General features: G+C 43.7%; 1 protein-coding gene across 1 annotated transcript in view; it reads left to right on the top strand.

The window, feature by feature from the left end:
- Window positions 1-2,904: 2,904 nt before the first annotated feature.
- asap2a (ArfGAP with SH3 domain, ankyrin repeat and PH domain 2a) overlaps window positions 2,905-23,436 on the top strand; it is a 59,164-nt gene continuing 38,632 nt past the window's right edge. The window contains exon 1 of the mRNA XM_078289380.1: window positions 2,905-3,401. Coding sequence (XP_078145506.1) covers window positions 3,276-3,401 — 126 coding nt within the window. The 5' untranslated portion in view covers window positions 2,905-3,275. The remainder of the gene's footprint in view (window positions 3,402-23,436) is intronic.

Raw genomic sequence — 23,436 nt, forward strand, 5'->3', positions numbered from 1 at the left:
AGCCTGCCCGGGGTTTCGGCTCTGCCGCTGAGATACTATTTATACCGGTACTTGTCCTGCCGGGGCTGAATGAACAGGGGAACGTCAGCAGATTTTTCATCACAAAACCCAGAAAAAACGCGAACGCTCAGGAAGCAGAGGGCTGTTGCTTCTCCAGGCTCCCGTTGACAAAAACTCAGGCAGTGGAGAAAGTCTTCACAAGTTTCAGGCAGTGCCTAATGATAGAATATTTTCTTTTGCTTCTGCCTTTTTCCCAGCAGGGTTTGGGACTTTTTTTCATCTTTATTCTTGGCTGTGGCCTACAAAGAACGAAGTGTTTTCTCCCATGGGGCAGGATACAGTAGCTACTCCTTTCTATCATGTTAACTGCAAACTCTGGAGCACACAGAGAGAAGGTTGATAGTGCTCGGTTAATTAACCTTTTTCTCCAGAAGAGTCCCGATCCTATTGCGGCTTATCACAAAAGTCTGGACCCCCCAATCTCTTTTTATCAGAGGTGTAAGGATTATAGCTTATCTCCTCTCTATTGTCTAAATAAATGCCAATACGGATCCATTGACCATATGCCACAATACAGTGCAGTGATTCACACAAAATGACGAGGCAACAGCGCTCTGTATAGATCCATGCAATTTCCATGAAATTCAGAATAAAGCCAGAGGGAGATGCAGACATCTTGTAATGGCTCTCTGAACAGCTGACTGCACATTATTTCTGGGACCGCAGGAGAATATATAAGTGACAGCAGTTGCCATTTTAAGGTTTCCATGCATGACAACCATTTAATTCACAGTGGAGAAACAGCTTGACGGCTGGCAGCTGCACATCTGAAGATAAAGCATCTTTAAAAAACACACACATGTGCAAAGGTTTGTTTGATATCACAGTGTCAAAGGAAGGATTGGTTTTTGATAAAGTCTCGGTTCAACATCAATTGTGCATATGTATCTCATAATATAGGAACACCAAAAAACAATGCTCCTCCCTAAGCACTAAATACTACAACTGAAATGACTACCACTACTAATAATAATAATTATTACAATTAATATAGTGATTTTTCGTGTGTGAGTATCAAATAGCATAGAAAATGGTGATATAATGCAGATGCTGTGTAATAAAAGATTGTTGCAATGGTTTGTTCTGTTCCCTTCTGAGCCAAGCTGTTGCCAACCATTATTTTTGGACTTGGTTTTTTGGAAATCATTCATTCATTCATTTTGGAAATCATTAGTCTTATGTGACCAATGAAATGTATTGGTCTCTTAAAATGAAAGCTGACTATATGTGTATGCTTTATGCTTTATGCAACAAGTACTATGCTGTGAAAACCTGGTAACAAAAGAAAGCCAGTTCAGTCAAGGTCAACATTTTAATAAACCAAAAAACTTCTGATAGAAAAAAAGGTTGTTGATGGACTCCTGTTGTTGGTGTTTTCGTTGAAGCATATGGTTAACATTATACTGGATTTACACACAGCTGTGATCATACAATACTTCATATTCAGAGAGGAATCCAATCAAAACATTTGTTTGTACAGACCAAATATTACTTGTGCTGTTTTCACACAGCATGAGAGAAATGAAACAGTGCAATACAGAGATTTGCTTGGCAACATAATCACACTACCACACTGTGCCACTACATCATTTCCACATGGTCGACTACTTCTCTCCACCTTAAGAAAATAACTGTTGGTGGTGCTGTAATCAAGATGCTGCCTTCAAGTGCTGTCGGAAATATTTTGATTAACAGTGGAGTCTGGATGAACGACCGAACAAAGTGGTAAATACGTCTGGGAATTTTGTACAATAGGCCTCCCAAGTGTTGGCGTGATTTCAATGCTTTCGGATTATATCCAGATTCATTTTTTTTCTGTCTACGGCAAAAATGAATGTGATTTTTGGATCCCGATTGCCAATCGCTCTGTTCTTAAATGGGTGAAATAATGTAAGTAGAAATTTTGTATGATGAAGTTATTACATATTTCAACATGTTACTGAATTTTTAAAAACTAGTTTGCACACAATGGGGCAGATGTTGCGTTATCCTCCTTACGGTCTGTTATCCTAGCTTCACAAAGCCATGAAATGCTGGAATGCTAAACTAAGAATTTATTTATTTATTTATTTATTTTACTGTTTTTGCAGTAAAAAAAACCCTCTTCAAAACCCATCAGAATCCACTTCATCAAAGAAATGCATGATAGAGGAATCTCCAGATTATCGTTGGACATAGCTAAAGGCAATCATTTTACTCCTCTATTCATTTTCACATTAGACAGAAAGGGGGTGGGATCCGGAATCCCTTATTTGGACCGAAGTGTGACGTTTAGAGGGCGGTGAGCCATGTCAACTTTGTACAAAAGGGCCTAGTGAAAGTGATGCATTTTATTATTATATGCTATTGCTCTTTTTGTAACTGATTAGTGTGGATGTATGTTTCTGTTTTCATACTTTGAATAACTTTTACTTGTCAGACTTGTTCAGCAACTTTTGCCAAATGAAAGCATTAAAAATTAATTACACACCTGATGTGCAATTTCTTCTCTTCTTTCTGCAACACATAGTAGCTCTGTGCCGCTTGATTTCTGAAATAAAACAACAGCGACTCATAAAAGTCCCTTTTACTTAAAAACAGGGTCAATTTTGTCATTATTTTCTACCAAAAGCGCCTTGAATGCTCAAGAACTCACGTTAGGTCGTGGAAGTAGGAGTTTACGATGAACAATTGAAGGCATCATGAGTCAACGCCTTCCATGAATCCTGATTGGCTCCCAATTACCAGCTGGTCCTCCCCATTGGCTGGTGCGCACCATTGAATCCCCTCCTCTACCTTTGTCAATTTCTTGCGCTCCCGTTGAAACGCCTAGTTGTTGTTTCCTCAGGCTTGGAAAAAGAAGTTCCCTCGCTTAGTCGGAGGTTGGGGAACGAGAGAAGCTTTGCCGAGGAAGCTCGATTTTTTTTCAGCAACTACAGGACGACCTACTAAACTGAATGGAAAGGAAGTAGTAGGCTGAGGAAGGAGGGATACATCCATCACCTTAGAGCACGGCACGGTGTGAGCGGCAACGCTGTAACTACTCGAGCCAGCGTGCAACCTTGCCGCACTGGACTGTGTTGAGAGCAAACAAGGGAATGACATAAACATACCCAGCGATGGTTTACTTGCGAGGACCTTCAAAGACTTTGCTGTTGTGAACTTTTCTGTCCTAAAACTGTACCGCCGCGGGGATTAAGAAGAGCGCTTCCATATACAAGAAAAAGGGATTAATTATGCCGGACCAAATAACAGTTTCAGAGTTTGTGGCAGAGACGAATGAAGATTATAAATCGCCGACTGCCTCCAACTTCACCACCAGAATGTCCCACTGCAGGAATACTGTGGCTGCTTTGGAGGAGGTGAGTGGCTCTGGTGTGACTGTAGTGATGTAGTGGGGAATATAAATGGGTAAATAAGGCAAACAACCACCAATTTGGACAGAAAATACATCTTCATAAAAGCACGAGTTATGCTTTTCCCCTAAAAGACTCTATCCTCATATTTAGTCTACATGCTTAGTATGATGTATACCATGAATGTCATATCATAAAGACTTATGTCAGCCTTAAACCGTGGGTAAACTATATTCCGCAAATAAACAGCCAGGTTAGCTAGGAGTTTAGGTGGGTTTACTCACCACTAGACCCCTGCCCAACAACAACACTGTCAGTCAAAGCTCAGTCTCAGCCATTGTTCAAGTCTATAATACTACTGCACCTAGCTTGGCACTGTAATGTGTCATTATAGTAAAGGGCGTTTTCGACAAGAAGTTGCATTTGTTCTGCCCCCTCAACAATGAGCCAACCAGAGTAGGCAGCCTGTGTAGCGGTCAGTGAGCAGGCAGGACAAACACACACACACACACACACACACGCACACGCACACGCACACGCACACGCACGCACACGCACACCACTACTGTGAAGGAAATGTATTTCACTCAGTCAAACAAAGCGTTTCAGAATGGCTCTACATTTGTTTGTAGTGGTCACACTGGCATCATTTAGGCTTAAAGGATATAATTCCCAAAGTCGTTTGGTTCACAGCCTGGCAGATGAGGGGGAAAAAAAGAAAGAAAGAAAGAAATCTCAAATATGCACTTGACCCAGTTTACACCTGCTTTACTCTGTAGCTGGAGAGAAAGCGTTTGTGTTCTTCCTTTAACTTGCAGGTCATTTACAGAGGAAGGACACTTCCGCTTTGTTCCCTGACAGCCCTCCTCTCCCTCCCTCTCTCCCTCCCTCTCTCCCTCCCTCCCTCTCTTGTTATAGTTTCCCTACTTTGTGTGCTCTATAGCAGAGCCTCGCCCAGCCTGATGGTAAAAATAGAATTTCCCACATGAACAGCTTAGTGTGTGTGTGTGTGCGTGTGTAGGGCACGCTTGTAGAAAGTAGGTGACATGATGATAACACTTATTACTAGCAGCCAATCTAGTTTGTCATCTTGTTGTCATAATTGAATCATCATTTCCTCCTGGTTTCCTCACTTCACACAGTGAGGAATAGTTTTAATTGTCATGCAAATTATAATGGAGAGACAGAACATTAAGGACACGGAGACGTGTGCAGAGACGGTGCTCAGTTCTTGGCTTCTAATGTCAGTATTACTCAGCTAATCCACATCTGGGCTCAGTGTCAGCTTCGCCATAAGCTTCCTGATCCCCCACACCTTGGTGAGGGCTGTGGCTTTATTTTTAACCTGTGTGTCTCAGGCAGCCAGACGTACACCTGCTCCGGCTGACAGGTGCTTCGCTTGGCGTCAGACACCTATAGGTGCATGCTGGAACAATGCAACCTTTGCTGCTGCTGGTGTTAAAATAGCAATTAATCTGCTCTTGAGACTGGTTGGATTCAGCACTACTTAGAGTGGAATGTACTTTTCTGTAGGCTGCAATAGTAAGTGAGTAAGTGTGCGGCTTTTACTGATGTACATAGTAGGTCAGTAACAGTAATTGTTGGCTTGTGAGGTTGAATTGTTGGGTTGAGAATCTAATTCAGCAACTTCGTTTTAGAGTTCGGCTGTTAAAGCTGCTTGATTGTTGTTCCAGAGACGGAGACTGCAGCTCGGTAGTGAGTTGTGTTGTTGTTGTTGTTTCAGATTGACCTTCCCTCGCTCAGGCTCCCAGAGCACAAGGCCTTATTGTCGGGACAACAGCCTCGCTCACTTTGGTCTGTTTGACCAATTAAACACTGCAGTGGACGGAGAACACTTCCACTTATTGTCTGCTGGCCTGCCTGGAATCTGAAACACACACACACACACACACACACACACACCCACACACACACACACACACACACACACACACACACACACATACACACGCACATGCATCCTCAAGTATCTGGTAATTTTCTTAACTTTACATTTTTCTTGTTAGCTGTCTCTTGATATTAGCATTTCTCAAAAGATTTTGGCTAAACACCAAGAGGAGAAACAAGGTCACTTTTTAATGGAGGTTTTCACCCCTGAGTAATGTTATACATCCGCATATATTCATGAACATTGACAGTCAGTAAAAATATCAGACTGTTTACAGCATTGTGCTGACTTTCCAACATTGTGCTGATTCCGGCCCTTTCAGAACAGCAGTTTGTTATATAAGCGGTCACTTCTTAGTTTTTACCCTTGAATTGACAGCTGAGGACAGGCTGATTGGAGCAGAGCTTTCTGTAATGCTACAGTGGGCTGGTGTACTGTTTAGGAAGATGTCTTTAGTTTGTGGAATTGGCACCCATGACTTTGGTAATGGGTTGTCCTTTTTGTTGCTGATTTTTGCACACAAGGTATTGTTGCCCTGCTTAACATTTCTTTGTAATAAATATTAAGATGTGCTCCTTGTTACGTTTGATCAGTCTGTGTTTAGCACAGTAGTAAATCTGTTTTGTTACTAGTTTGATCTCTGTGTGGGTGCAACGTGTTGAGGAGTGAGATTAATTTGTTGGTAAAGGGTGTGATTAGTGTGAAAATCTGCTATCCCAGATGGCTTGAGTCCTGCTTGCTCTTTCGGGGAAATGACGTACTAGTTCTTCTCCCTAATCCTGTGACGACTGAGAAGAGACCAAGAACCTATTGAGAGGAAGAATATTTTTGGGACAATGGGCTGCACCACTTAACGCTTGTGTTGAGTCCACACACCATATAAATCACCCTTTCCCGGCAAACACGTTGGATCCCCCAAAAAGTCAGCAGAGAGGGTGGCGTGTGCGTCAGTGAACAGCCACGTGGAAGACAAACACAAACACAAGCACAGCAGGGTTTTGATTTCAGTCTACAATGCAATTTTGAAATTGATGAAGTAAGGCCAAGCTACTTCATGCAGGGAAACAAATTATGTGCAGTTGTCTCACTAGCTGTATTTTATTTTCCTGTCGTGTTCCTGTGTGTGTTGTAATAGCCTACATGATGATGATAAATGCACTTCACTTTAGTTGTATGTAGCAACGTAATGTAGCCACTGTCAACAATTAATGACATAATTAGCTCTTTTGAGCGACTGCTTAGGTTGCCACCTCCTCTCACCAGTAAAGGTTTTCTGCTCCATTTCAAAGACACGCTCCTCCCTCGCCCTTCATCGTACCATCTTGCCCTGGCTGTATCAAAAGAAGCTCATGCATCTAATGTTGTGTAATTCCAGAGGGAGGTCGTAATGTCTCAAGTGTTTTGGTAGGCTGATGCACTGTTTCACCTTCTTTAAAGACCCTTCAAACTGCATTGACCTCTTGTGTCTGGTGTGTTTATAGGAAGCCTATAACAGTAGAGGAGACTGAACCACTCAGAGGTTTTAAATGGGCGCAGACTGTTGTGTAATTATTTCTCCCTAAATTTAATTGCATCTGACACAACCTTAATTAGGTTAGTAGTTGTAAAAGCTTTGTCTTGCATTGCCAAATAAATGGGTTTTAATGTGTCCAGCAGAGAGAACTGGCTATCAAAAGCCAATCGGAGTGCTTGTGTGTGTGTGTGTGTGTGTGTGTCCTTAAAACCACAGCCATAAAAACCAGTTTATCCAGTGAGAGGATGTTTGGTCTTTGTGTCGTGACCCCCCTTTGTGCTCCTGTAAAACACGACTTCTCCTCCTCCACACTTTTGTTGAGCTTTCTTTACTAGCTTCTCAGTCCACACTAAGTCTTGAACGCTCCAAGAGTCCAAGCTTCTCAAAGTACAAGCCGATCTAAGATCTCTCACTGACTTAAGTTTCCTTTTACAATTTAATTCGGAATGATCTGAGCGGCAAATGATGTCTAGACTAGTGCACCAGGGCGACTCTGATCCAGACAATGCTATATCTTCATTGTCTGACTGGTATACTTTCTGTGAACGCCCTATTGTAAAATTCACATTATCGATTTTTGATTTAAAATGACTTCTCAGACATGATGAGGTAGTTGACTAGACGGTGCATTTCCATGGATACCAGGGGCTGGATGACATTTAGGCAGAACACCAACACTTAGCCTTGGGGGTTGAGCTGACCTCTGTGTTAAGTATTGATCTTTGTTAAAATGCCCCTGTCCTTTTGTCTCACCCAAGAAAAACTCAAGAGGACGTCCAAGGGAAGTCTGCCGAAGGCTAGACTTGGCACACATTCTGCGTCTTGGTCCTATTTTTGCCTTTATGACTGTTTTATACCCCCAGTTCTGGCTCTGCCTGCCCATGGCCGAGTCTCTGCCAGTCAGAGAGAGACTCTAAAAAAAGATTTGAATCAATAGACTTCTCTCCTTGATCGAATCTCTAGTTCATCCACTTCCAGCTCAGGTATGAAGGGAGAGGTGTATTTGTGTAATGCCTCAGTGTTGCGTCCTCTCTCTCTCTAATGACTCTTGTTCATTGACAATCCTCTGAGCAGCAGTGGCAAGCGTTCAAAGCCATAATGGTATATTCATTCTCGGGCAGAGTGGATCAGTTATTGGGATCACTGTGTATTACAGCAGCATCCCTCCCAAAGTATCAATTGTGACTGCATACATAGGGAATTAAATGGCTATGACTCACACAGTAGGCCACAGTTGGGCTTGGCTGCCTGACTGGCTGCGAACAACCATCACTATGCGGCATTCATGACATTGCTTTTATGGTGTCAGTTGTAGCTCTTTGATGAAGCTGTCAACTGCAGACACTGTATGTTTTATTACATCATGGCTACACTGTAATTCACTGTTGCTCGACCGGTAGAGCGTTTGCATGTAATGTAGTCTTGGACATTCCCTGTGTTGCTGCGTAGATACCAGTGTCCCTCCCTTGTCCCTACGCCTCTTAGCCCCTGAGCAATGTTCTAGACTTGGCGTCCTTGGCAGGCCTCCCTCTCTTTCACTATGAAACAATCCCGGGACCCTGAGCATCGCTGGGGCCCATATAACCGTCAACAATACTGCACCGCTAGTAGGCCTGTATCCCGCAGAGAGAGAGCAGAACTCCTACACGGTCCGTGGCCTCCCCTTCACAGGGCCAGAAACCCACCCAACAGGCCTCTCCCTCTGTCCTCTATCCCTCTGTCCAGTCTGTTCATTTTTCTCTCATGAATAACGGTTATTTATAGCCGAGCTCAGCTTTTCATGGGCCATTTTCGGGGTTGGTAGGGGTGGGGTTGGTTGACTCTGTCCGAAGGCTAGAGCCATTACTCTCCCATCTGGCTATTATTTCATCTGACAGAGGTCCATCACATCGGTATGCCAGCTATGTGCTGGTAAGGCATGTCGCCCGACTGCTTGATTCTCTACAGAGATTATTGGGGAGGACCTCTGGGAACGGCGCTGGCATTCCTGGCATCCAGAGGCAACTGTTGGCACAGGTTTGCCCGCCATACCAGCCTTCAGTCTGGTTCTCAGTGACTGTTCCTATCTTCATTGGCATTGCTGTACAATGAGGCAATGAGGCTTGTAGAATACTGAACTAGGTTTTTCAATGAATTCATGGGTGGTGAAAAAGCAGTGGATAAGTGCCTAATGTGAGAGTGTCTGTCTTTACCTTGAGAGTCTTTAGCCTCTCATCCCTTTTTATAGCACTTCTAAGTTTAAACTCAGGCCACCAGTTGTTGTCGGTGCCTGCTTTAAGTGTAAGAGCTGACACCAACCCTTATCTTTTGTAAACACAAGATGATATCTTATTTCTCATCTCCAGCTGCCCCAGCGGCGGGACTGTTGTGTCGTTGCATAATCAGTTGTTGCAGTACAAAAACACCTGTTCCTCTCTAAAGCTACTTCGTGTTGGAATGTCTCATTTAAAGTGCAGTGATTTATGGCTGAAGTGTTAATTTCCAAAGACAAGTGTGCTCTCGTTACTCTTCTCCTTGTGTCAGTGTGTCAGCATGTGTTGACGCTGGACTTGTTCCCGGGCCAAGGGAAGGCCTGGTCTTCCTCTGCCCAGAACCCCCCCCCCCCCCCCCCCCCCCCCCCCCCATTCCAGGCATGGTTGGCAGGAACGGCTGTGGCCTGGCCGGGGACAACAGCTGTCCCCAGGAACAGGTGGCCTGGAGGAAAGTTTTAACAAGGCTTCAGACAGCAGGATTATGGATGCAGAGACAATCCACTTCTAATAGCTTTAGAGACACACGGATGGACCGACATGCTCTCACGCACACATGCATGTTTGGCCTAAATGAGCAGTCTGGCTCAAGTGAGCAGCCCAAAACCCCAGCCACTCTGGCCAGTCTTCAGGATACTTCCTAAGAAGCTTAATGCTTCCTATAATTGAAAAGGGATTTCTGGCAGGATCAACACAGTCCTGTTTCCCCGCTTCACCCCTGTCCCCACTGTCAAGTCCCTTCATTTTGCCCCCTCACTGTACCAAATACATCAGAGCAGGCCAAATATTTTGGAGCAGAAGCAACTTAGTTTACTCTTCCAAATCCTGTGACAGTCAGTAAGAATTCTTGATGTTTTTCCTTTTTAAACTGTTCCAAAAGCCTTCATGTTTTAGAGGGAAAGGCAAGTACTTGACAGTTCAATTTTAGTCTTTTTCAGATTCAGTCCCGTATCACCCTAACATCTGTAAAATCAAAGCCCCTTTTTTCCTCTCTGTGGGACTGTTACCCCAAAATTCCCCATGGGACTTTTGTTTGAAGTGAGAGGTGTGTCTCCAGCCTCCAGGGCCTTGTAGAGCAGTTTGTGTGTTATCATCCTGAGACAGGCTCTCTCCAGGCCTTCCTTATGTCGCAGCAGCCCTCCCCATGGATCTACCAGGGGCGGAGGTCACGGTCCCGCCCCAATCGATTCAAAGCCATGATTTCTCTTATCTGCTGGTGCGCTGTGACTGTTAGGATGTGATAGGAATTGTGATTCAGTTTTATACACTATCTACCCCCAGTGTGTGTGTGTTGAGATTGGGGTTGGATTGATTGACCATTGTGAAGCCAGGTGAGTTCGGGTGGTTTTGGAGGAAGGTTGTCGGAGCAATAGTGAGCGTGGAAGCTCTCGGTCCAGCAGGGTGAAGGGGTTTGAGGTTAAAGGGGCGACTGCCTGCTCTCTCTGTCCTACACAGAGGTTAGGGGGGTTGGACACTAGGGGCATGGGGGGGTAAAGGGGAACGTAAAGCACTTCTCATCCATCAGGGTGTCCTGGCCCAGATTGCCAGAGACGGCTCCTGTTGACGGCTATTGTTCCCTGACCGGCCCTGCCTCTTCATTAATGAACTCCACCATTGATTTGTAGTCCTGGCCACTCCGCTCCTCTCGGGGGTGAGGTGGGAGGGGTGAGTCCTCGTAATTGTGTTGTCCTGTTGTCACTTTCACTCAGAGAGAGAACTGCCCCGGACTTCTTCTCCAGTGGGAAATGTTTTAAGATAAGCTCCTTCGAGGCTCTTGAGGGAGTTTTAGTCTGATTGCTTTTGGCTTAGGTGTAGAATTGAGCTATCATTTGAGACCAAACTAGATCAAATGTTTGATGCTACGAATAGACGTCAAGGCATTTTGTTTATTATTCAAATGAAGTCAGGGTTTTGCTACCTTTTGATGATCTTATTTCGTATTCCCCAGTTGCCTGATAATCCCAGATCCCTCCGTCTTCTGTCTTGTTCCATTTGCAGAGTAGGCAGCCTCCCGGGAGAGTTGGGCACTAAGTGTCCCCTCTTTCTACACACACTCTGATACTGCGGTACTGGAAATGCATTGAGATCTGAAATGATATCCGCTCTAATTTTACCCAGGCTGAATGTTTTATATGTAGAGGCCGCTTGTGGAGTTCTTTAGAAGCCTAAGCTTCGTCAAAGTGCCTCGCTCTCCTAGAGGGACTGATTTTATGCCGAAAAAAACTCAACTTGAAAGTCATGTAGTCTCTCAAAGGACTTCAAAAGGAGCTGTTTAAACGAAGGTCTTTTTCTCTGCGACTGAAGTGTGCACAATCACACACATACACACAAACGCGCACTATCACGCTCTCCGTAGTGTTCCAGTTGAACTTTTCCAGGTGAAAGCAGATCATTCTTCCTCTGTGTCTCCCAGGCGTCATCATACTTTGTAGAACTGTGCAGTAACTGTTGGGCAGTTTGCCTCTGGCACTGCTGCTTTTACACCAGGAGGTTTACACACAGGTCTATATGAAAGAGCCAAAGAGAAACTCAAAAGGTGAAGTCAGAGGAGTTTTTTCCCCTCAAAGCACAGCACATTTGGTCCTTATTTTCCAGCCCCTCCCTCAAACTTGGTTTTCATCAGTCCCCTGCCAGTTTACAAACTTCATTAAATACTCCCCTCAAAGTTGGGCAGGCAAATTTAACAGGTTTTAAAAATGGCGCCGTCAGGTCTCTGCTGTAATTTTCACTCGAAGTATTGCAAAGTCTTACAATTGTGTTTTGATCAAGGTCTGTTTGTTCATGTGCTCACTCCTCACTTCGTCCTACTTGAAAGCTTTTTGATGATAGCTAAAGAAAATGCGAGTCCTCAGTTGTTCAACAGTGACAAACGATGTAATAAACTTCAACTGTACGCAATGAAAGTAGACCAGGAGGCCTTGGAAGTGTTGAGTGACAGGGCCGGGGGGGGTGGTGAGTCAGCTGGCTAGTGGATTCTCCAGACTAGACACAAATAAAAGCGCTGCCACTTAAGTATTTACGTCAGAAAATGTGGTACAAACTCCTCTCCACTCAACTTAACGCAGCGTTCTTCTTTAGTCCACTTTGGCCCTCTGAGCCGGGTGAGGCAGCGTGGCCGGGAAACCCAAACGGAAACAAAAGTTCTGCCTAGGTCTCTCACCCAGTAAAAAGTAAAAAGCACTCAACAACGCCTTTCCCCTCCACACGAAAGTCTGTTTTCTTTAGCGCTTTAAGTACCGCAGTTGATGTTGTCACCCCACTGTGAGTGTGAGTTCTGGCAGGTGGTGGTGAAGGCTCCGGTCCAACGGCGGTCTTTGTAGTGCTCGCTGAGGAGCTGTAAAGCACCAAGCGTCTCGGCGGTAAAACACCAGAAGGCATGTAGGTAGATGAGATGTTTGAATAACTCACAGTCAGGCAGAAAGACCTGAGTTTAATCAATTCCCTGCAAAGAAACGGAACCCTATGCGAGTCTCTTGGTGAAACGGTGAAAAGCAGTTAAAGCTGTTAACAGCCAGGCTGCAAGTTCAGAGGTCCCACAAGATTAACAGCAGTAAAAAAACACATGTGCTCCCTATGTCCTATGTGGTGAAACAAAGTTGGTTATATCAGAGGCATTGTACAGTAATGACAGCATGATTTAAGAGTTTGAATCTATCTTTGAGTTTACGGTAAGTCTCTGGCGGATGTTGATGCACGGTAAGGTCTTCACTCCTCCAAAGCTCTGTCATGTGGTGCGGTGGAGATCAGCATCATCTCCAAGTGTGTGTTTGTGTGTGTGCGTTTATGAGCGCGTGTCAGACAGTCTTATGACACACAGTAAAAAGCACTCCCCCCTCCCTCTCACTCCGTCCCACACTCCCACTGAACTTGTAGGCTGGAGTTTTCCATGCTGCCCCGGGGCAAGCTGACTACACACATCTCAGCTGTCTGAGAGAACAGAGAAACCGTGGAAACGCGGCCTGTTAGTGGTCGGCTAGATGGCACCCACTTCTATCCAAATATTGACTTTACTCACTCAGCATGGAGAAAAGTTGTGAATGAAGCACTTGAAAGGGCGTTTTCAGATTGATTTTAACAGCAGTTTTGTAGTTTTGGCCCCACTGTACAAGAAAGGACTCGAAATCAAGACTGTGCTGTTAAGTATGGTTCATACAGTGAACCTCTCTCTTAGGCAGAAAGCAATTTTCAGCTCCGATTCTAATGCATTTGTCAGGCTAACTGTGACTGTTTAATGAGATAAATTTTATATTACATAGAACAGTGATGAATGGCTTCACTTGAGCAAAGCTTCCTCATGATCTGCCTCCTCTCAAATGCCTGCAGGATCATTGTAGGCCTGCGGAGGTGAACGTACGTGCGTACTATATATTTGTCATATGTTTTAAATGAGTTGCAGCTTTCCCTCTAGTCTTCCAGGCCCAGTGGATGTCGAGGCAGAAAGAAAGTGCTCTTCCTGTGTTTACCCTGACTGTGCCACGTGTGGAGCAGCTCCGTGTCTGGCTGTGAGCCGGCCAGCAGAACATACAGAGAGACTAACTTGTTTGACTCATTCTGTGCAAACTGTAGTGGAGAGGAAGTCTACCTATTAATCATGTGATACTTTACTGATCCCCGTAGGGAAACTCTCTGTAGCGGTCTTTCAGGTGACCTAACACACCCTTTGGCAGCCACAGTGGACGCCCCCAGCTCTTGGGCAACAATGACTGTATCTACATGTACAATTTGGCCGTCTCAGCAGAATTCAATAGACAAGGCGAATTTCTTTGTTTATGACTGGGAATTCACCGCTGATAAATCTGACCAATGTTGTGTTTAGGTAATGTCAAATTATAATCTCCTCAGGTAACCATCACTGTCTTATTGTAAACACATCTGATTTGCACACTAGCTAACGTAACTAGTAGACGCTAGCACCGGTGGCTATAGTTGTATGGAAACATTGACTGTACTGGCTGCTTGCTAGGTACCTAGCTAATAAAGCTAAAAAACAACTCTTTGTTTAGGTTGACTAAACTCTTCTCAAGCTACAGCTCATAGTGATTTGAACTAGAGACTAGGGCTACAGACTAGGGCTGAGCGATTTTGAAAAAATATCTAATTGCGATTATTTTGACTGATATTGCAATTGCGATATAATTTGCGATATTAGAGGGAATGATAATTTTTACATCATTATTCTCATTTTCATTGAAAAACGTATTAAAATGATTATAGTGTGATTTTTACGGGGATCTGTACCAAACAAAGATGTTTTCTTAAGTCTGTAGAATATGATGTGCAGGCCAGGACATCTCTGCAGCATGACAATATTTAATTTAAAATGGTATTTTGACACACATTTCGCCTTTAACAAATATTGCGCTTCCTGCGATTTGAAAATTGCAGTATGCCATATTGCGATTTCGATAAAATTTCGATTAATTGTTCAGCCCTACTACAGACAAGACTGTTTACTGTGTCACAGTAACCTGAACAAATCTACATTATCACACTATTCACTTTTACTTGTAACGATACTGAGTTGATCTACACCCACACCCTAACAATCATTTTCAGGTATCTCTCTTTTTCTTGTCCAGATTTTGTATATTTAGCCATGTTGTTTGCGCACAGCTAATTCTCCACTGGGACTCCATGAACAACTGCAACGCCTCTAGGGCCCAATCCCAATGTCCGCACTCACAGACTCACGGACTTTGACGCGCGTTCCCGACAAGTCCGCGAGGGTTCAGGGCCGTCCCACTGTGAAATCGGTAAGTGCGTGAGGGCTCACTGGCGGACTCTATGAGCCCTTTATGCAGACTTTCAGCAAGTCCGCATTTCTGTAGCCTTTGCTTGAGGGAATTACCCACAGTTCAAAGCGTTTGTGACGTTAATATTCACGTATGTGGAAAATATCAGCCAATACACTCGATACAAAAGAAAAAAAAAAACATAATGAAGGAAAAATAACCACAAAAAAAACAATTAACAAGAACTTAGAGAGAAACAGGAATGAAAGAGTGAAACTACATGCAAGATACAGTTAAAAGAGAAAACATTGCAACATTAAAACAGAATAAACAGATCATTTGAGAAAAAAAAAAGTTACGTTTTCCTAAAAGTTTAAGAAGGGTGTTAGATGTTGCTAATATAAGCAGCATGTAATATAGCCTTTCTTATGTGCTTATTTGTGCTCATTAAGCTTTATTAAAAGTACCTTTTGCTTTCAATGTACCTCCTACTGTTTCTTTTTTGTTATCCTTTTTTTTTTTTTGAACATATTTTACATATTGTAATGATGTTGTGCAGGTTAACCTCTAGTAGAATGAAGTGTATTTTCTATAACCATTAGCACAGTATAAACTTTGCAATGTTGCAAAACATATACCTAGGCCTATTTAAAATTATTCATCAAAATTTTTTTCATTTTAGCTTAATAATGCTGTTTAGACAAAAGCGCAAACAAAGAATAAATTACAAATGGATTAATTGACGGGAGATAGTAATGTCTGACGTCGTCAAGGCAACACGTGATATCACAAAGTGCTGTCCCATTCCTCCTATACCATTTCAAGCCCTCATGACTTCTCGCACTCAGGAACTACAGCTGCGCACACAGGTGACGTCAATTAAGTCCGTGAGGGCTCAGGGCTCAGTCCGTAGGGGGGACATTGGGATTGGGCCTAGGTCTGTCCGCTTGCCCCCTTCCACAGCGAGGTCAGAGGTCAGGGTCAGGGTCAGATACAGAGCTGCCCCCCTGGAGCTGGTGGGGATTCAGTGTTTTGCCCAAGGATGCTTGAGCAGGGCGGATACTTGCCAACTGTCTTTCTAATCGCTACACAACCCTGCAGTCCACCCTGCTGCCTACTGGCATGTGAAGTTGTGTTTGTCTGTGTATCTGCCTATCTGTGTGTGTGTGTGTGTGTTTCTGTGTATGTGTGCATGCTGGTGAATTGCGTGTCCCCCGCTTCAGTCAGTGCCAGAGGCAAAAGCAGGGCGGCCCCTTGTTTCGCTGACCCCCCACAGTGATACCAAGTGCTGCTGTGTTGGAGGAGGGGAGGCCAGTCATGTCAGGGAGGAGGAGGCAGGGGCAGGTGGAGGAATAGAGGGGGACCGCCTTAACAATCCCAGATATGGACTGAACCGTTCCAGCTAAATCTTCATATGAGGGACTGGTTCCATTTACACATCACCGCTCATTACATTACATACTGCTGCTGCTCAGACCTGATAACCACTTTTCCTCAGATGTCATATGGCTTTTTATGAAGATATAACACCTCATCTATAATGTTGTGGAGTCTTTGTAGGAAGGATATTGTGGATGTGCCACTGCTAGTGGTCGTTTTATGATCTGAAATGGATCAAACAGGAAAATAGATTACATCTTTCTCCCTGAGCCACAGTGCCAGTTTAAGACAGCAAGAGGTTTTTACTGCTTCTCCAAACAATGTGGGCTGACCACACCACAGCGGTGAAATGAATAAGATCACTGTGATATCAAGTCTTTCCCTTGACTTTCACATCAACACCAGGGCTGTTTGTGTGTGTGTGTGCATATGAATGAGTTATAGACCCATTGGTGGAAAAAGAGCCACACTCTTCTAAGTCTTCAGCAGTTCTCATTGAAGAGTGAAGTTTGTTTTTTAACCATATAACATCTGGTACCTCAATAAAACATGGATTAGTACCCCCCGCCACCATCACAAACACCCACACACGAACCAATTAAATTGGATAATTATATCCCAGACTACCTCCTCCTTATTGGCCGATGTGGCAGACTGTTTCCTCGTATGACTCTCGCGGGGGGAAGGCTTAAGGGGTTAGACGGGGTTGAAAGACATGCTATGAAGCGACAGCAGACAGGAACCAGACGTGTCTGTGTGTGTGTGTGTCTGGGTCTGTGTGTGTGTATATGTGTGTCTCAGGTTTAAAGAAGTGTGCGGTTTTGGTTGTAGTAATGCTACAGACGGAGGGAGGATTGCTTGGATTAAAAAGCGCCGACCCCATCTATTTGTTTTGTTTTGAACTGAACACGTGTGTGTTTATGTATGTGTGTGTGTGTGTGTGTGTGTGTGTGTGTGTGTGTGTGTGTGCCTCAGAGGTGAAGCAGCACAACGTCTTGGCGAACAGACATGCTGTCATCAGCAGATAGTTAGACGACAGGAACAATGGGGCAGGGTCTCTGTCTTGTCTGTCAGTCACTCCAACATGCAATCGTCCTGGAATGCCTTTCTTCTTCAGACTGCGGAGAAAGAGGTGGAGAGCGCCACGTTACAATAGGCCGGCTGGTTGGCCTCTCTCACTTTTCCCTGTCCCTCTGTCTTGGTGTGAACTCCCTCTTTCTGTCTATACACATTAGCTTCCATATTTGTCTTAAGACCCAAGTGCTTAAAATGGTCCCTCATTGCCATTTAGACTTGATTGTAATTTTATTTCAGGGATCGAAAATCACCCATTTAACATTGAGATGTAATTTCTACCACTCAACATTCATTAGGACCCCCCCCCCCCCACACACACACACACACATACACACACACACTCTCCTCACACACTCCCCCTTGTCTCTCCCTGTCAGACTTTTACTTCAATCCCACCTACTGTACGTTGCTATAGCCTTGCATTCGACAGGTGACAGAAAAGTGAGGCTTTTAGTCACTTCACAGTCTTTTCGGTGACTAAACCTCATGTAGCCAGCGTGATGATGGCACAGTCTAAAAATACAGTTCACTTTTATAGAAAACTTGTTCAAAACAAACTGCACTACCTTGCTTGGTATCCAGACTTTCATTTACATTCTTCTCCCATAGAGTAATAAAGGGACTTTAAAATGTGCCCTGAACCACTCAGAAAGTGGACATTGGCTGTGTTATGAAAACCTTTGCTAATTTCCCCTCCTTGTTTTGGTTTTGAAGACCTTGGCAAATGCAGGGCCAAACACGCTGGAGTTATTAGCTCTGGTTTGGGTCCATGTAGCCAAATTTTGTGCTTGTCTAGCTAAGCTTTACCTCATAAGACCACAGTCAAAATAGCTAGCAGTTGAACCTACATTAAGTCATCTGCCCATTTTGGGGTTGTTGGCTGCTTGGGCTGGCGTTTTTTTTTCCAAAGGTGGTTGTAGTAACTGCTAGGCCAGCAGGAAGTGGTTGTGAAGCCAGAGAAAGGCAAATGGCTCTTCAGGATTTACTTCCTTCTTATATTATTATATCTTTGTATTCTTGGAACACCTGAATTTTATACACATTACATATTTGTCTCAGGACTCATGTCTGCTCAAAATGGTCTCACATTGTCATTCAGGATGGCAAGTCACCAACTTGCCACTGAGCTTTAATTCATACTGTGAAGTAGCTTAGCACTCTTCATTCATTAGTTATACAGTCCTGTCTTTCTCTCTCTCTTCCTCTGTCTGCCTGGCACTACACTTACATTAGATCTGTAGTATCTGATCTGTGTGTGATCACAGATCAGATCAGTAACCTGAGACACTTTTCTCTGTAATTCAGGAAATGCACGACAGTGAGTGACTGGATCACCATGGCAACGACCCCAGTGACCCAGCGGTGTTGTGATAGTCTCGCAGCAGATGGTACCTGATTGTAATCATGATGATGATGATGATGATGTCATGCATTAAGACATGGATTAATTCAGTTCAGTTCCTTCTTGTGAGCATGGTCAGCAGCAGAGACAGGGAGGGAGATGGGAGGGAGATTGGGTGGGGTGGGGGGGGGGGGGGAGCGCCACTTTGGCTAGTTTAGCTTGATCCGCTATCAGGAGAGAAAAATGCTGACGTCGCAGTAATGTCATATGAAGTATGCTTGTGAAGCAGCTTCGGGCTCTGAGGCCAGCCTATTCTGCGAGGATTCAGCTCTGATCCTACGCTGTTGAAACGCTACGGGCAGCGGAATTCCCCTCTCACTGTGAATAGTTTTTGGGTTAAAAGTGTCTAATTTTAGAGCGGCCCGTGCTTCAAACAAGAGGGCTCGCACAAAGGATGGCCCGGTGCTTGGTGAAGAGTCACTCGCTCAACCCCAGAATGCCTCAGAGAGTGTGTTGGAGTGGAAATGTGTGAAAGTGATTTAAGAGTGTGTGTGTGCGTGCATGCTTGCTTGTGTGTGTGTGTGTGTGTGTGTGTGTGTGTGTGTGTGTGTGTGTGTGTACGTGTGAGAGTGAGAATGATTTAGGGCAGTGTGTTTGTTGTGTTCAGCTGGGCTTGGTTTATTACCCCCTGTCTGTCCCCCACTTGTCTCGCCCCTTTCCCTGACAGAGCACTCTCTACAGATTGAAAGGACCTACTGAAGCGTGATACTGGCTGATTGTGTGTGTGTGTGTGTGTGAGTGTGTGTGAGTGAGTGAGAGAAAGAGAGAGATGGACCTTGGATCGATGGGACCTGTGATGTCCATGTCAATGTGTGCATGTCCAGTCTTCGGCTGGTCAAATTGATTCAGAAGCTGATTACTGATGTAATGTGGAGGTCAACCACGGGGCGTAGATCTGCCAATTAGCCAGCATAGCACTGTAGTCACGGTAACAACAATAAGGTTTAGCTGTTAGAGTTGGGACAGTTTACATTTCATGGATGTGAATGACATTGATTTTTTTTTTTTTTATGTAGCCTTCACTCTCCAACAAAATTTGACTGAGCACACACTGAGCTGCTGCACTGGAGCAACTGGGGGTTAAGTGTTTTTGCAACGGCACCTCATTGGTATTTGCTAAGGAAGGAGAGATTCACTTTCCTTATCTGGATTTCCAAAACCTGGTTGGGGAATTGGAACTGATTACTCTCGGGTTACAAGCCTGCTGCTGCTATGATGATATAAGGTTTAAATTAAAAGCAAGATTATTTGAATGTAAACCTTATAGCAATCATTCAGTTTCATTATACTGAATAAAGAAGCGTTGCAGTGTAGCAGGTGTTGACAAAGTGTTACCAACATCACAGCAGTTACACCAGTGCAGTATACCTAGCTGCCATCTGACTGTGTTTATGCAGCATATGCACCAAAAGCTTTAGTCACAAAGTGAACAGATTGCTATAAATCTCTTGTCCATTTGGCTTGTCTTGCTCCTGGAAAACAATCATACTATTGCCAGAGAGCCCAGCTGCGCTAGGCTGGAAAGAAACTCACAGCAACACAGTGAGAGTTGGTCAGAACGCTCTGCTTCTTTTTTGCCTTTTTTGTTTCCTGCAGTAATAATTCACTTGAGTGGAACATATACATTTTTAGCATGCATACACCAGTATGCATCTATGCACAGTCAACCATCATTACTGGTTTCTCTGGGTATCAAAGTGATGCCATTCGCTTTTGAAAATATAGTCCAAAAAGTCATATTTATTTTTTGTGTATCGGGTCAAACATTTCAAGAAGCAATTTTGCAATTCTCAATGTCAAGAGCTTTGAAAACTAATTAATTATTATGATGATATAATGCGTCCCTACTGTTTAACACCATTACAGGCTCTGACTTCAGTTGCTGTTTCACATCCTCCATGTCCAAAGACACTCACAACATCAATTAATGAATTAATTACTAATGTTAGCTGACATTTTCAAGTACATTTTACACAACCATGTTTGAAATTCTTTGCTACAATCCTGAAGCAAAAGAATGATACAGTTCTGTCAGAGATTAGATAAGGAAGTGAAGCAGCAGGTAACAACCATATCATACTCTGAAGGCATCATCAGAGTATGATCATCGAGGCAGAGATTTTCAAATGCACAAATCGTCAAATGCCCTAAAGCGCACTAGAAGCATGAAGTTGCTTGTCAAACACCTTGACACATCTGCTCTGAATTTGATTTTTTTTTTTTGGTGTCAACAGACGATCAAAATGGCTAGTTTTCTTGAGGTTTCTGGATCCACACACATTGTCTGATTTTGAGGCAAAAGGACAACAGGCATTTTTAAATACAGTGATCTTGCCATAGTAGGCTATAAGAAGCCAGTACATGGATGAAGAAAAGCCAAGTAACAACATCCAAAAGTGCTGTGTAATACATGACTGCAAACAAAGTGGGTGATTTCACTAGTAGCATATTTGTTCAGATGTATAAATATGAACACACATAGTCTACCTGATCTAACTGATTTTCACATATATATGGATATACATAGGCATTGTCGCCAATGAAGCGTCAAATTATGCACTTCAAATGATATGCATCAATTCTTGCTTCCAGTGCATTTGGGCTTTAATAATGACAAACTGTGCATGTCTGGAGTAATACCCTCTTAGAAACAGAGGAGTCAACCAAAAGCTGGAGTTCAGCAGGAAATCAATGGAGATCCACTGTGTGAAGACTGAAGAAATCCTCCCACTTGGTCCCTGCACACGCTCACAGAAGCCCCGATATCAGCAAAAATGCTTTTAAGGCTTTAGCTCTAAGTACTCTCTGGTTCCCTTGCCGCCCAAAGGAGCTCAGAGTAGGTTTAATGTACAGAGCAGAGCCCAAGGTGCTATCAGCACTGCTAAGAAAACACATCCAGTGGTCATCTCGGGTTACCTCTTTAAAAGTGTTTGTGTGGTTGGGTTGGGTTGGTGATATAGAGGGGGGAGAGCGCTCTGCATTGCAGCGGCATGTTTCTCTGTCTTTGTGCGTATGCGTGTGTTTTTAAAAATACCTACTGTATGTATCGTAGCTGGTGTTTGTAGAGAAGTTTGTCTGCCTGTGTGGGGTCTGAGCTATAGTTGGAGAGTCTGTTTCAGCCAGACAGAGCTAATGAGATAATGGCATGTGTAACAGATGAGTCATTTAACAGGAGTTTATGAAACTACAACCACAGCGCTGTAAGGCCTACATTTACACAGAGGAACAAGGAGCTTCTAGTTGGCTACTTTCAATACGTAGGCTCTACACAGTTGCTTGGCAAAACACTTTGGATGATGATTGGTATCCATTTCACTTTCAGAAATAAAAGGTTCTTACAGTAATATTCATTGCTTAGTAGGCTATTTAAAAACAGAAATCCTTTAAACTTTTATGCAACAACCGCTGTTACAGAAAGGTGTGGGCGTAAGGGTGTGAAGAATGATACTGCAGTCGTCTCTTAGCATTTGTTGTTTTTATTTTTTCCTACTTGTTTCATCAATTTGTTTTGAGGTGAATATGGTTTTTATAAGTTCCTCATTTTTTTATCTCAGCTGCACAAATTAGTCATTTGCATTTCTTCTTTCTGTGTATTATCACATTTGTATCCCTTCACTTCTAGCTGTTACCAGTGTGCAAATGAACTGAACTAAACTTGAAAATTGAAGTGAACGTGGTCTCACAAAATTGGACCATTGAAGGTGAAGGTGTTACCCATGGTGATAATGATGCTCACATCTGACCTCAACTGCTGATTCTTAAAAAGAGCAGGTGTTCTCAGACGAGCTGGGTGATTAAAGTCTGTGTGATTCATCGCTAATTATTGTTTTAGCATTTTGATGATCCTTGTTACAGGTGTGAAAGATGTAGCAGTAATGTGCTCCATGCATACACTGCTGGATACATTTTACTATATGCCCCGAAGTGAATTTTGGCCTGTTACTGTCCATAAGCTCCTCAGACAAGTCTTTCATAGGCCTACTTAATTTGGTTTTTCCCCGTTATCTTTCATCTCCACTGAGTCAGTGCAGAGTAACTGTATACCCCAATAGGCTGACTGGATCTCCCGCTCCACACTTCATAGGTGGCCCTGTCAACGCCCAGCCAACGCTGATAGAGGAGTGAATAAGCACATTGTCAGCGCGCTTGTCTTTCTCTTTCTGTCTGTTTTTCTTTCTCTTATTGCTCTCTTCTCTTATCTCTTATATTATCACTGTCTGTCCCCCTCCCAGCGACATGTAAATTATCTTATTTTTCTTCCAAAGTCACTTAGGTCCTCTCTCTCTCTCTCTCTCCCTCTCCCTCTCCCTCTCCCTCTCCCTCTCTCTCTCTCTCTCTCTCTCTCTCTCCCACTCCTTTCTGTGTGTGAAATACGACCCTAGGGAGAACAGAGTGCTGAGTGGTTCTTACATTCTGCAATGGGAAACCGCTCATAGCTTGGATATTAATATAGCGCCGATTTATGGTTTTAATATGTTTTCTGTCATCACAGCTACTGGTGTGGCAAGGGATAGTGTGTGTGTGTGTGTGTTTTGCAACTGAATGGGAGTCATTGTGTGTTTTTGTTTTCAGTGGGTCCAGGGGATCTGATATGTGTTAGTCAGTCAGATGGGGAAGCGGGGCAGGGAGAGTGGCGCCGGCTTTGGCCCGGTTGGGCGGACCTACTTACTAAAGTCCCAAAAACTCATTTCCCAAAATCCCCCACCAACCTCCGAGAGATTCCCTCACTCATCACTGATACAGTGGTGCATTGTCTCAGCTGGACTCCCAGTATGTCCT

The sequence above is a fragment of the Centroberyx gerrardi genome, chromosome 17 (genome assembly GCF_048128805.1).
Source record: "Centroberyx gerrardi isolate f3 chromosome 17, fCenGer3.hap1.cur.20231027, whole genome shotgun sequence".
NCBI lineage: Eukaryota > Metazoa > Chordata > Actinopteri > Beryciformes > Berycidae > Centroberyx > Centroberyx gerrardi.